General features: G+C 30.9%; 1 protein-coding gene across 1 annotated transcript; it reads right to left on the bottom strand.

Annotated features, from left to right (window-relative positions):
• Positions 1-11,722: 11,722 nt before the first annotated feature.
• Positions 11,723-15,397, bottom strand: LOC145001002 (vacuolar ATP synthase subunit H family protein). Its single transcript, XM_078960318.1, has 11 exons — positions 15,199-15,397; positions 14,147-14,272; positions 13,792-13,894; positions 13,645-13,717; positions 13,492-13,557; positions 13,285-13,399; positions 13,014-13,175; positions 12,694-12,819; positions 12,484-12,609; positions 12,216-12,395; positions 11,723-12,148 (listed from the first exon to the last, which is right to left on the bottom strand). The coding sequence occupies exons 1-11, from the start codon at positions 15,232-15,234 to the stop codon at positions 11,900-11,902; spliced, it is 1,362 nt and encodes a 453-aa protein (XP_078816444.1). The 5' UTR covers positions 15,235-15,397; the 3' UTR covers positions 11,723-11,899.
• Positions 15,398-15,622: the final 225 nt, after the last annotated feature.

Raw genomic sequence — 15,622 nt, forward strand, 5'->3', positions numbered from 1 at the left:
GGGTTCAGTTCAGTTGTCAATAATTAATTGGATGGATCAGTTGATAGTATCTGATAGATGACTAGATTGGATCGTTTGTATAAAAGAACATTCGATATCTAAAAATGAATTGTACAATTTCAAGAGCTTTAGGAGCATTGCACATATAAATTGATTCGGAATTTCAAAAAATATTTGGGAGCTTTTGTGTAAGCACTAGTGATATTCGATTAAAATGATAGGTTTTGAACAACATTAGTGAATTTAAAATTTCAAAAAGCTTTTCGGAACTTGTAATATTCGATTAAAATGATAGGTATTGAACTACATTAGTGAATTTAATGGTAAAGTGTGTAGAAAATAATCAGATATTATATACACGACATAGTTCATTACCTTAATAAACTATTAAACCTAGAAAATACTCACTTCAAACGTCGTTGATTCACTGGACAAAAACAACACATAATTCCTAAAAGATGGTTTGGTTGATGAGTTCAACAAGTTACTTTAAAGTTCGAAGGGAAAATAATTTATGAGGGTAATGGAGTTTTGATTTTTTTCATATTTAGGATGTCTTTAGTGCGTCACGGTTAGCTTATTTTTCGAGCTTTTTTATGTTGTCGTGTTTGGTAAACCAAAAAGTAGCTTATAAGCTATCTTATAAACTAGCTTTTTGAAAAGCTACTTAGACTAGCTTTTTAGGAACTTTTGTAAAATTTTCCAAATACACTTCTTAATTAATTATAGAAACACATACCCTTATATGTCCTTTTATGTAATTTTATATATTTTAGCTAGTTTTATCAAACGTTATTTTTTATTAGCTAGCTTTTCAGCTATCAGCTAGTAAGCCAAACATAGTCTTAATCACTTTTTTACACCATTTACTAGTAAACTTATTTTTGTGTTTAAAAAAAATATCATTATGATCCATTACTACGAACCATAAGGGTATTTTTTTTTACATTAAAAATAAGTTCCCTAGTAAATTATATTAAAAAAAAAAAAAGTGACTATACAAGTAAAACTATATTACCTCGTAGTTCATTATTTCTTCTTAATCTTTTATTTTAACTTTGTTAAAAAAAATCCTTTAATTTGTAATTCATTTTTACAAAAAATTATTTCGTAAATCTTTTTTAAAATCTCTTCTCGTCTTGATAAAAAATAATTAAACACTAAAATTTGATTTATCAACCATCGTAATTATAATAGATAGAAATTACTATGATGATCATTCAAACATTATATTCAAACTTTTTCAAGTTTTTTTTAGTATCTTATCATTTGGAAGTTCACTCTTTTTCAAGCTTTTGCAAACAAGATTGTCAAGTGGATAGAAACATTAAACACTTGTACAGTGATACATAAAAGTTTAAGAACATTATCTTTCTCGCTTAGAACATTAAACACCAACTCTTAGTTAAAATCTTAAAAGTTTAGGAATAATATTTTTTCTCTTCCGTAACTTTGTGTCTCGCTCAAATGTTGGTACAAGTATTTGATGTTAATATCCACTTGACATTCTTGCTTGTGAAAAAAAAAAGATGGAACTAAAACTCACAATTAATCGCTTAATTGTTTTTATCGGTATAAGAAGGAGATTAAAATAGATTTATGGGATATAGTTTTATAAATATTTATAAAAATATTTGTATTTATAAAAAAGTTTTCCTAAGTTTGAACTTCAAATTTCTACTTGCAAAGAACACCCATGTTTACATTTTTTTTTTTTTTTTGCAGCACAACTACGCTCTTCTTGTAGAGAAGGCCCCTTAACTTCATTATTACAAATAATGCTCTTGTAAAAGTTATAAAAGACATCTTACATAAATTTAAAATTTTAGAAATAAATCGTTAATATGATTTATTTACAAAATAACATTAGTTACGAAGGAAACCAGACATTTAGAATGTCACAAATCGGCAACAATCAAAAACTCAATAATAGACTAATAGTTACCGATAACAATAACAACAGATTATCAACAAATCGTCTTATAACAACAAAACAGATTTATGTTGACCCAAGTCCAAAACAAATGAATAGAAAATATAAATAAAAAAAGATTTACAAATTACAAGAACAGTTGTCAGCAGACTGATTAAATGTCTACTGCTGTAGCGAATTGAAATCCTCACTTGATGCGACAACTTATAGTATATATGTTTGCGACATACACCAAAAAAGATTCAGGAGGATCAATGAAAATTTAGGATAATGTTGTGAATGCTATGTTAAATATAATAGAAATTATTTGCTGTGAATAGTTTCCCTTCATTTTTAAATCAAGGGAAAATGATTTGTGAAGGCAAAATTATTTGCTTTGAATAATTATCTTTTCAATCTAGTTCATATTTAGGTAATTTTTTTCTAATTTGTTAAATTTGTTCATATATTATTATTATAATCTGCTATATAGCAAGTGACAATGATAATATATAAACACATTTAACAAATTAAATAGTCAAATGAATACAAAAAAAATAAAAGTTGCTTAAATATGAATAATTTTTTTTATAAATTTCTTAAGATTTTTTATAATTTCTTACAATATTTTTTTCTTATACGTTTTTCTAAGAGCATTGGCTGTGGACAACAAAATTCAATACCAAATTGTGTCACCTCACATGTCACATAAATAAATAATGTTATAACACCAAGTGGATAAATAGTTTGCTTGTTATAACACAAACTTTTTGAGAATAAATACGTTTTATTTTTAATTTTTTTTTTTCGAATTTGGTTTTTTTCCTTTTTTGTTTTTTTTTTTTTCTTTTTACGTTTTTTTAATCACTAAAATGAATGTATTTTTATACAGCATAAAATTTTAAGAAACAAAAAAAAAAGACATAATATTTAAAAGGAAAAACTACAATAAAGTCCCTACATATTAGCCTCATAATCGATTTAGTCCCTATATTTTTTTTTATTCAATTAAGTCCCAAAAATCGGTAATCGTATTCAATTTAACCCTTTGACCCAGTCAACAGGTCATCTAACTTTCAAAAATTACATTTTTGGCCCATATTTCAAAAGTTATTACAAATTTGGTCCAAAATTTATACTTTTGGTCTAGATTTTAATTTTTTTTTTCACAAATTTGGTTCACAATATACCCTTTTGGTCCAAATTTTAGAATTTTGTTATCAATTCATCCTAATTTTAGTTATTTTTACAACTTTTTTTCTTCAAAAAAAAAATTGAATGTTTTTTCTTTATGAATTCAAATGTTTTGCGTTTGGAAGCATAGTAATTCATTTATTAAAAAAAATAAACATGTAATCTTTTTAGTTATATTTAACATTAAAAATAGATGTTCAGTACTTTCAAACTTCTACCAATGAGTTTTATTAATATTTTCTTTTTTAACTTGTTTAATATGTTAAACAATATATATTTTTTGTTCTATATTCAACATAAAAACATATGATAAATAAAGAAAGAGTTAAATGCAAGAAATAATAGTGTGCTTAATTTCATTGATTTTTATTATAGCATTGTATTTTGAACAACCTACCTAACCATAAACCAAATATAAAGATTTTTTTTTAAAGTACAACGAAGATATTAAAGCACAACATCATTAGGTAGACTTTTTAAAGTACGTTGTCTTAGTTAATAGCTCAATAAATAAAAGTGGGTCATATTTATAAACGTTTCAAAGTTTATCAATAATGTCGTTAGGTTTACAAATGACAGAGTTTTATGTATTGTTGACATGTTACATTTTGACAGTTTCTAGAGCATTTCCAATAACATAAAATATTAAGTATGTTTCTTTTTGTCTATAAAAACAATGTTTTTTGTGTGTTATAGTGCTACGATGACATTTTTATACTGCTACATTGACATAAATGGCTTATTGTCAACAACAATGCGCTTATTAGTCTTTTTTGGCTCTTAAACTTAATAGTATACTTCAAAAAAAATATTGATACTAAAAGTTGTTTTTCACTAATTTAAATCTCTTTATTGTGTGAAAATAATGTTTATTTGTGTGATAACAATACCACAAAATGAATGACCTATTGTTAGCACTATGTAACTTTCGTTTTAATGTAAATTATTATATTTTCTACCTAAATTCATAGTACACTTCAAAAATAATAGAAGATAAAGACGTGTACATTTTTTTGAAGAAAAAAAAGTTGTAAAAATAACTAAAACTAGGAAGAATTCATAACAAAATTCTAAATTTTGGGCCAAAAGGGTATATTTTGGATCAAATTTGTAAAAAAAAAATTAAAATCTGGGCCAAAAGTGTAAATTTTAGACCAAAATTGTAATAAATTTTGAAACCTGGGCCAAAAATATAATTTTTGAAAGTTGGATGACCAGTTGACCGGGTCAAAGGGTTAAATTGAATACAATTACCGGTTTTGGGGACTTAATTGAATATATATATATATATATATATATATATATATATATATATATATATATATATATATATATATATATATATATATATATATATATATATATATATATATATATATATATATATATATAGGGACTAAATCAATTATGAGGACAATATGTAAACACTTTATTGCAGTTTTCCCTATTTAAAATCTAAAATTACGATTACAATTAAAAAAACATAAAATGACGACGTTTCAAACGTCAAACCCTCATCGCTCGTCCGAAGAATTGACAACTGATGTGTCATTGGTTCTCTCTCTTTTTGCTCCTGCTTCTCCCGTGTCTACCTTTCTAGGAACTCCAAATGATGACGTTTCAAGTCATTTTTTTCTTTTATTAATAAATTGTGCTTATCGAATTTCGCTCTCATTTCTGCCCTCCTCTTTTGCTTTCGCCTCAACCTCCTCCTCATGCCTTGCAGCGCGCCTCGCTTATATCGCGTCCGGGCAGTCGTCGTGGTGGGGATATCTCCTCGGTATCATCTGGGGTCTCATCGATATTGGCGTTTAGGTCAATGAGAGTCCGTGCGTCCGACACATCGACCGAACTCAAATTGCGAGACCTTTTGGATTGAACCTCCAATGATCTAGGCATTTTATTCCACTTTGGATACGCTCTCAACAACTCCCATGATTTCTCAAACTCGAAAACATGTCCCATTTCAACCTGATATTGTTCTTTTGCATATTTGAACAATTTAAAGTCGTTGGTTCCGCTTTGCTGTTGCGCCTCAAGTTGGTTGTAAATACCGTTGAATTTGTTGCACCGCTTAGTTATTTGACTCTATTTGCTACTTAACATGTCATTGTTGCGATATGGTTTTTTCTTCAAAACAGCATGAAATATGTCGTGCACCTCTCCCCAATAAGCTGCTTTCTTCATTCCATTTCCACGGAGTTCGTCTTTTGAAGTCGTACACCATGTCGCCGTCAAAGCGTATTCCTTCTCCGGTGTCCACCATTGTGGAACGTCTGTATTTTCTGTTTCAATTGCTATCGATTTCATTTTCGTTTTTCCTTTCTTTTCCCTTTCCTACTATCTCCCGCTTCCACTTCAACCGACGGTTGTGTTGTAGGTGGTGGTTGGTTGGTTGGTTGGTTGTTACATTGAACCAAAAGTGGGGAAATATTTTGTTGTAAATTTATGTTTTGACCAAATAGATTTTGTTGAAGGTAAGGTGATTTGGGAAATGGCAGTGGTGGTGAAGCGGGATTGAAAGCGACGCCTTGGAATGAGATTTGTGGTGATCCTTGTTACAATAAAATGTTGAAATAATTTTCATAACTCGTAAATCCGAGATGTGGGGTTGTGTTTGGTTATGTGTTTGGGTTTGATGATGGAGGGGGTGTTTGGGTTTTGATCCATTTTTTGATTAAGAAAGTGTATAAAATATAGAGAGAATGAGAGAAAGATGTAAAAGTTGAATTGACTTAACGAGATGCAACGAAAAGGGCACTAGAATTGGCTTAACGAGATGCAACGAAAAGGGGGGGGGGGGGTGTCCCCCCCCCCTACAACGTCGTTTTGGCGGTCCACGTAAGCCCATAACGAGCAAAACAATATCCATACCATTCAGTCTAATACAATATTTTAAACTTTCTTAATAATTTTTTTTATACTCTCATATAATTTTAATACAAATGCTTTTAAACCAAATATTTTATAAATGTTTTAAAATTTCTTACAAGTTAGAAACTTTTTTTTACATTTTGTTATATATATATATATATTATATGTTTTTATAACATTTTATATGACAATTTAATACTTTTTTATAACATTTTAAAATACTTTCGTTAGATACTAGTTTAAAACTTTGTATTAAAAAATTTATAAATTTATAATTTAAAAGTATTAAAAAGTGGTATTAATTTTAAAACATTTAGATTATATATATATATATATATATATATATATATATATATATATATATATATATATATATATATTTTGCTACGTAGTATTTTCTTTTTATTTTTTTAAAACATCATCCATACTTATTGTTATATATTTAACTTATTTAATTTTATTGTTAGATATTATTTACTTTATAGCTATTGTATATGCTTAAAAAAGAATATATATATATATATATATATATATATATATATATATATATATATATATATATATATATATATATGAGACTACATAAAATATTTCACAAAACAAAAAACGTTTTTTTTTAATTAAAAATGTAAACTTTAGAATTGATCAATATTTAATTAACTTTTAGAACATTATGGATACTTTAAAAATAATGTTTTGAAAAAAAAAATAATAAAAAATAAAAACAAATATGAAAAATTAAATCGCTACTAAAATTGGGTAAGAAATTGAGAGTTTGATTGCTTTAAACTTTTATTTTCTGCAAAAATGGTGGTGGTGTTTTCCTAACAATAATAATCTTATTTGGGTCATGATTACTGTAACATCCCAATGTCAATGTAATTTAAATATCGGCCCTATGTTTGAATAATGTTGTATTTTTATCCCTTGGAATTGGAAAAGATTACATGAATGGCCTTTATTGGCATTATGGTAATTTGGGCTTTGGGTTGGTACGTTGGTCGTACGAAGCATACGCCGAGCGTACTAGGGCGGACCCTAGTACTTTGGGGCATACCCACGGATGTCCAAACCCTAATTTTTAGGGTTTTGGCCCTATGTGAACTTCATTATAACCTTATGTCCCCTTCCTTCTTCATCCTCCCTCTGTAAGAACAATCCTAAGAAAACCCTAAGTGAAAGAGTGCCTTTTTGAAGCCCATTTGAGTGTTTAGAATGTTCTTGAGGGAGAAAATTGTGGTGTGAAGAGCTTGGAATTGGGAAGCACTTTGGATATGTGATTTCTTCCTTGATAGCAACCTCCAGAAGGTAAAAAGTTAGCATTTTGATCACTCCATCTTGTTGACCTAGACTCTTTCTCTTTGAAGATACTTTTTGGTCCCAAAGTGGTGATTCTTGAGCATGGAATGTTCTTGACCTAATAAGTAGTCCTTTCAGACTTTATAGAGGGTCTTGAGTCATAAAAATATAGTTTTGTTGGTTAGTTTTGCTCCATGCATTCTTTAAATGGTCTTAATACATTAAGATGTTGTACTTTGGAGTATTGGGCACTTAATGGACATGAAAAGTCATAAAGTTGGAAACTTTATGACTCTCTATGGTATTTTAGCCTTAGATCTGGTAGTTGAATGTGAGAACTTAACACATTAAGTTATTAATGTGTTTTTGGGAAGATTGGGTGTACGCCCTGCGTAATCTGAGTACGCAACACGTACGTAGTCAACCTCCCCAACGGTGGTCAATGCTTGAGTACACTCCGCATACTTCCAGAGTACGCCCCGCGTACGCGCCTTGAGTTGACTCGGTTGGGGTTGACTCAGTTGACTTGTTGCTTTTGATCAGTTTGGATTTAACTTTGACCAAGGGTGACCCAGTTTGACTTGAGTGTATTTTGGGTATTTTGGAGTGTGTTTGAGAATTGGTCATCTAGATGGATACGTGTCGGTCAAAGCTGAGATTCGAAGTTGGGACCTCATCAGCTATTTTTCAGATTGAGAGGTGTGTCTTCCTCACTGTACTTATGGGTCGAAGGCACCAATGCCGTCCTAGTTGATTATATATCATGTTACATGATAGTATGTTGTTATACTATAGAGATCTATTAGATCGGTATCCTGGTATATAGAATGTTAGCTTGCGGTAGTGATCTGTGAGTCTGCATGTTTGTCTGATGCCTGGTTATATGTTTATTTGTTATGTGTATGTCGACATGTTATGGTTGGTTGGGTTGAGGCGATCCTGTTTTGTGTTGAAGACCAAGATACTCAGAACGGTCTGGATAGACCGTAGGCCCTGAAAGGCAGTCCAGTCAGGTAGAAGACCCAACAAGCGGTCCAGATAGGTTGTAGGCCCTGCGAGACGGTCCAGTCATGCCAAAGGCTCGGGAGCGGTCCAGATAGGTTGTAGGCCCTGCGAAGCGGTCCAGTCAGGCTGAAGGCTTGGTTATGCATGTTGTTGTTTGGTATGCTTTATATGGTGGTACTTTGGGGGGGGGGGGGGGACTCACTAAGCTTCGACTTACAGTTTAGTTTGTTGTTTCAGGTACTTCTGATGATCGCGGGAAGGCGAAGGCGTAACCGTACGCATCCTATATTTTTTTATGTTGTTGATTTTGAGAGACTCTTATCTTAAATAATATTTTTGGAAACAATGGTTTTGTGAACACTTCTATTAGTAAAAGGGACGTTTTAAAAAGTTTTAATTTATTATGATTTTGAGATATTACAATTGTAAAAGCTATCTATCGGGATTATAGTGGTTTTGGTTGTGGTAGCAATAGGTTGACAAGTTCGACTCCTTAGGTGAGAATCCTAGCTTTTGTGTCGAAGCTAGAAGAAGAGCAAGTTTTTTCAGATCAAGTAGTCAGAAAAAAGATTAGTAATGGTACTTCCAGTAAATTCATAACTGAAAACTGGATTGGATATTATAAATTGGCGGATGTTTTCCTGTATCTGTATTAGTTAGAGAACGATAAATATTGTCTGATTTCAGATCAGAAATTGGGTGTTGACTGGGTTTAGCAGTGGCATCAAAATATAAGAGGATGTAGGGAGGAATCTTAATTTATTGGTTTGATTTGATGGTTAATGATGTTGTTCTTTCTGATCATGGGTGGATTTGAAACTTAGGCTTGTCATGTGAGTTTTTTTTGTCTCAGTTTTAAGGAGATGGGTTGATAAATGCATTCTTCCTTCCATTGATACGCACACTAGATAAATAGATTCTTTGCTCGTAAAGTAAATATTTTGGTTTGGAGAATTAGAATGGATAGACTTCCTTCTCTTATAAATCTTGATCTCAGGGGAGTGGATGTTTCTTCTACTCTTTATCTAGTATGTAATTTAGAAGTTGAGCAACTCAGTCATCTTTTTCTCATATGTGAGGTGACAGCTAGAACGTGGGATGGAGTTTTTAGATGGCTTGACATTCATGTTGTCCAATTTTCTTCCATTATGCGCTTATTTGATTATGTTGATGCCTTGTATTTTTGTCATATAAAGAAGATTGATATTGATGCGGTTGTGGGTACTACTCTATGGTATATTTGGCGGTTTAGGAATGACAATGTTTTTGCTTGTGGAAAGTTTAAAAGAGGGGATATTTTAGACTCGATTTGTGAGTTTTCTTTCTTACAGTTTAGCAATATAAATAGGAATTGCTCTTTTAATTAGACTTGTTGGTTGCAATGTCCTTTTAGACTCTTTGTAATTGTTTGTTTTTTCTAGCTTCTTGCTAGTGTGTTTTTCTTAATTTTAAGTTGGTTGTATAAAAAAAATGCTTAAACTTCAATCAAAAATCAAAATCTTGAACTAGAATATAAAACTAAACTCGAAATCACAATTCTAAAATCAAATTGGAATCCAGGGCTCCATCGTCGTTAAGGCAACGTCGGATATGGAGATTGGGGAGATGAATGCATTTGGATATAACCATTGTCTTTAAGGCGGCACCAAAGATGGAGATTGAGGAGATGAAGTTGTGCCGAAAATAGGCAATAGACAATGCGACACATCGATATATGACTCCATCGTCTTGAAAGCAATGCTAGAGATGGAGATCGATGAGATAAAAGCGGCACCGAACAATGGATAGATGAAGGTGATGATGAGTTTTCTCCAACCGAATGTGGCAGTTCTATATATATATATATATATATATATATATATATATATATATATATATATATATATATATATATATATATATATATATATATATATATATAAAAAGAGAGAGAGAATAGTGGGTTTTGAGGCTAGAGGAGAAGTGATGCATTCTCTAATAAATAAAAGATAAACTAAAATAGAAAAAAATTAATAAAAATATCAAACATGGCTAAAATATAATTTTAGATCAATTATTAAACAAAACCAAACTACATTAACCAACCATTCAAGAATTTGAAACCACAATCCAAAGTAGCAAAGCAAAGCAAAAAAAAAAAAAAAAAAAAAAAAAAAAAAAAAAAAAAAAAAGCCCTTTTGTAAACCACATGGACTGATAATTTTATTTTAGAGTATTTGTAATCGTGGTCGACCTCTTGAATAACATTTTTGTTTTGACATATTATCTTTCCACTCACTTTATCAAAGCTATCAACTTAAATCATCTCCAATCATTGACCATTTTGAAAAGTTATTTTTTTATAATTACCTAATATATCTCCATCTATATGAAATAAATTATAAAACCCCTTCATAAAAATTTGTTGGTTTTTACATAAATGTCAATTTTTTAAAATGAAATATTACATGACAAAAATATTTAATTAAAATAACATATTAGATTACGAAAATTTGGACAGTTCAAGAGAAAATATATTACAACACATCACACATAAAATAATAGACATAAACTTACATTCCATATTTCAAAAGTATTATATTATAATTAAGAATTTAAATATTTAATATCAAACATTAAAATAAACCATTATTTAATATTTATTAAAAAATAATTAGTTAACAAATAATAGAGATTGAGAATTTAACTATGACTAGGAATAATTGACTGAGAGGAAATTTTAGTTATAATGAAGACAAACTAAAAGAACATTTCGTTCATGTCAATTGATAGAATTATTACATAAAAATGCATGGTATCCAATGATAAAAATATAATTTTAAAGTTGATTCTAAATATTCAACATCTCCATCGCCATTATTTTTTAAATGACGGAGTATTCGAAAGTATATGTAACTTTTGAAAATTATTAGACATACTTGTAGAGATACAAAGAACCCTATAATTTATGTAAATAACGTTTTGCGTAAAATCACACTATAGACATAGGTATAGAAAATTCGTAACTTACACTTACCAAATATATAATTTTTTTTAAACGGCTTCATATTCAAAACACCAAGGTTTTCTACTTTTCTAAAATAAATAGCATACATTGACTCCATAACATAAACATCATTAGTCCAAAAGACAAGCATTCGATACATTTTAATGACATTTAAGATCAAATGGACTCGCTACATGTTATTTTCTTTCATTATATTAAATGTTCACGATCACACCTTATTTCCTCTCAATTTTTTTTCTTATAATAGAAAGGGAAATATTTCATCAATTCAAATTAAATAACATAGCAATAATTAAAACAAGCCTAATTGCTGTATTATTCCTAGTTTCCACTTTTACCTTTAAAATCAAATGAAGTTTTTCTCTGGAAAGATGGTTAGTGTTTTCAGGAAACAAACAAAACAATGCATCAAACCAAACATAAGAAATGGGTTGGGTTGAATTTACAACAAATAAATACGATAAATAGTAATTTATAGTAAACAGTAATATACCATACCCCTCAACTTCCATTTTATTCCATTAAAAAAATACATTTTATTCCAAAACAAAACAAAACCAAAACAAAAAAAAAAACTCACCATACTGGATCGATGATGATGACAACGATTAAACTTGCAAAAAGCTTGCATACTTTGCCCCCAAAAACAGCCTCTGAATACAAAGCAATGCGTTTTTGGTGACCTCAGCATTCTCATGATTCATCAGCTTCATCACTCTCTCTTTCGCTTTCAGATCAGTCACAATCACACGTCCAGCTGGATGGTATTGAATAAACTGCGACAGGTCATAACACGCAACCGCAAGTGCCCGTGGGTCCCCAGAAGTTTCCAGAATAGTCAGCAGCACACGAAGAGTCTATATAGTAGTTGTTAATTAAATTATCCAAAAATAATAATAACTGAAAAAGATTAAATAAATAAACCTGGAAATCATTTTCTTCAAAGTTTGTGATATTGTCGCGCCAGAAATGAGGATCTTTGTGCATTGGAGACCAGTCGAGGTGACCCAGAAGGACTTCTTGTTTGTACTTATCGAAAGAACTTAATTTCTTTATGTTGTCTTTCAGACCTTCTTCCAGATTATTTAAAGCCTCCAACAGATCCTATGATAAATAAATAATCCTTCAAAATTACTTAACAGTTTTGGTCCCTCAAGTTTCCATTTTTAGTTACATCAATTAAATTTCTTACCTCATCACTCCATGCTTGAGCTTTCGAACTTTGAACAATTTGTGGAAGTCCAAGATCCACCATTTGAGCTCCAAAGCTTCCTTTTGACAGCAAGTTCTTGAAAGTCAACACTATCAACCTCACAACCTAACAAATTTAATAATTAATTAATTAATTAATTAGTATTTCAATTTCAAATAAAATAAAGTTAAGGGGTGGTAGAAGTAGAACCTTTTCTTTGGTTGAACCTTTGACCACTTCCAACAATCTTGGAAGGGCTCTGGATGTAGCCAAGTATTCAATTGCAGGCTCATAGTAAGACAGAAGCCAAACACACAGGCATGTTTCATACAGAAGCTGTTTGTTTAATCACAACACAAGTCAGTAATTGGAATTTGTGATTCCATTCCGGAATTGGAATTCAAGATTCCATTCCGTATGGACACGATTCCATGGTTGATAAATTTTGTTATTGTGAAGAATGGTGGAAGGAGTTTGATTTCATTCTTTGTTTTTTATTAAAAGACGAAAATACCCTTGTAGGTGGTTACCTGAATTGACTGTTGAGTGGATGCTGGAGAAATTAGTGGGACAAGAAGTTTGACTCCATCTGCTTGAACAAATGAAGACCTCACAACTGGCTCCTTTAACAAAGTTGCTAAGCAGTTGACTGAAGCTGGAATGCTACGTGTAGGATGTGAAGGCTTCTTCAGCTGTAAAAGTAATCCAGAACAACTATTTCAATTTTTTTCTTTTTTTCTTTTTTCTTTTTAAAAAAAAAAAAACTTATGGACATTATAATATAGTTCATAACAAACAAACCTGAATACAAAGCCATTCCACCAATCCTTTCAAAACATCATCACTTGCAGTGATTTTCTTCTTTGAATCTGTAGCTTTTCCATTTGCATTCAGACCATTCTGCTTTGGCCTACCACTATATAAAAGGAAATAGAAATTAATATGATTTAAAGCTTAAAAGAATAGAATTAATAAACCCTTTTGTATTGTGAGTATTTATTTAGGTACCTCACTACAGAAGTGAGAATCTTGGAGCTCTTCTCTTGTATAAACCAGCTACCTTTCCATAACAATCTGTAGTGCAAAAGGATTTGGAATATGGTAACAATGTATATTACGCAAAAAAGATGTTTTCTTTTTTGAAATTGAAAGAGAAAAAACCTCAGGAATGGTTCATAAATATCTTCATCTGCAAGAGTCTTGTCATGAAACAACTTTGACCTTTTAGGGTTTGCTGTAAAAAGAGATAATCGTTAGGTCAAGTGATTGCAAGATCAACTTATTTTATGAGAAAGAATGAAATGACACCTGTAAGCATGTCATCGATTAAAGCCAACACATATTCAACTGTATCCTCTTTCTGTATGTCACGCAAGATGCTAATAAAAACATGAATATAAGAAGGACCATCCTGTGAAAAAGACACATTTTTTGTTAGTGCAAAAGAAAATCATAACTATGCGAAGAATTCAAGATTTAACATGATAAAATAAAACTGATAAACTTGTTGTTGTGGTTGAGAATTGAGATGCATGATTGTTTTAAATACATGCTATGCTAAATTGCTAATAGTAATAGAGGAATCAAACAAGTATAATAACACTTTCCTATTATGGTATTAACACAAAGGAAAGAAGAATGAGGATAAAAAATATAGGCTTACATTTTCAAGCAGTTGTGCCCTATCAAGTTCTGACTTTTTGTCATAGCGCCTTAAAAGCTGAAGGGATGTTCCTGTGATAAGCTTTGTTGTCATGTAGGTCTCCCATGGGATATCCCTCCTCAAAACCTTAACATAAGAGTGTAACAATATGGAATCAATAATGTAACTGAAACAGTAACAGAAACAAAAGTTGGTGAAAGTTTAATTGATGGTGTAATTGTAAAAGTTAAGGTATTTAATAGCACAAATTTCCTCCAATGTGAGGTTGAGAGTTCTCCATAGCTGGGCAATGTGCCTTATAACACACAATTTCCTTACTCCTATCTATTTTCTAGTTCTTCCTGCAATCCGCCCTTACTTAAGAATCATATGCCTATTTTAGGTGCAATCCATCAGTAAAATCCAGTTATATGTCCCCACTGTTACAAGCTCTTAAACTTTAAGGTATATGATTTTGTTCGTTTTCTATGATCACCAGTTCAGATTTCCTCAAATTTGTTGACCACACCTGGTCGCAGTTTCATAACTGAACTTTCAGAACTAAAAACATTAATGGTGCAACGAGAATATAGAACTGGAAACATTGATTATCCTAAATCCTGGGAGGTGTCAATGGAACTGCAAGTATGAATTCAATCCTCAAATTACATTCCATTCAATCTAGTTATTTACTAAAAGTGAGGTCCAACTCCGAATTTACAATTCCACATCCAATTAATCAATAACCAGTCCCTCTTAGTCACCATATACCTACAAGTAGGATAGGTGATCTGCGTCAAAGATTATCGTCTTACATTCATAACCTGACACCATATTGGGTCCGTATAACAAAACAGACAAACAGAAATTGGCGATCTGATAAGTCTATCACCGTTCCACATGAGTTATATGAAACCACTGATCTCATATCAGATTAAAAATTCAGTAGAGATCTGAATCGCAACGCAACTGCGAAACATAATCGATAATCACTAGGGTATGCCTGCCTACGATTCCGACGAATTGACAATATTACAAAAAAATGTGATTGATATATCCGGATCGAGTAATACCTGTTCGGAATTGAGCTCGGCTTGATCGGTCGGCATTGAAGAGATTTGGCGTTTCAGTTAGTATCGTCCAAATCTAGAGTGTGTTTATGTGTGTGGTGGGTTGGAGATCGGGGATTGATTTGGGGTTAATCTCTCGCTTGTGTTTGTCCAAAATGATCCAAAAAAACAATGACAGTTATTTCTTCTAAACACGCCTCCTCCTTTCCATATGTTATCACTAGCCTTTTTTACTTTTGCATGGACTTTGATTAGCAAAATGTTTTTTATGCAACGTAATTTATTAAAGTAATTGAAATTCATTTTGGCTCAATAAAAAAAATGCCAAATAGTAATATTTTATTATGTCAAGGTCTAAATATGAACCTCATGTATGAAATTTTATTTCTCAACCGCTATTATTTTAGGGGCTAATTTTCGCTCGATA

The sequence above is a fragment of the Lactuca saligna genome, chromosome 6 (assembly GCF_052625555.1).
Source record: "Lactuca saligna cultivar CGN05327 chromosome 6, ASM5262555v1, whole genome shotgun sequence".
Lineage (NCBI taxonomy): Eukaryota > Viridiplantae > Streptophyta > Magnoliopsida > Asterales > Asteraceae > Lactuca > Lactuca saligna.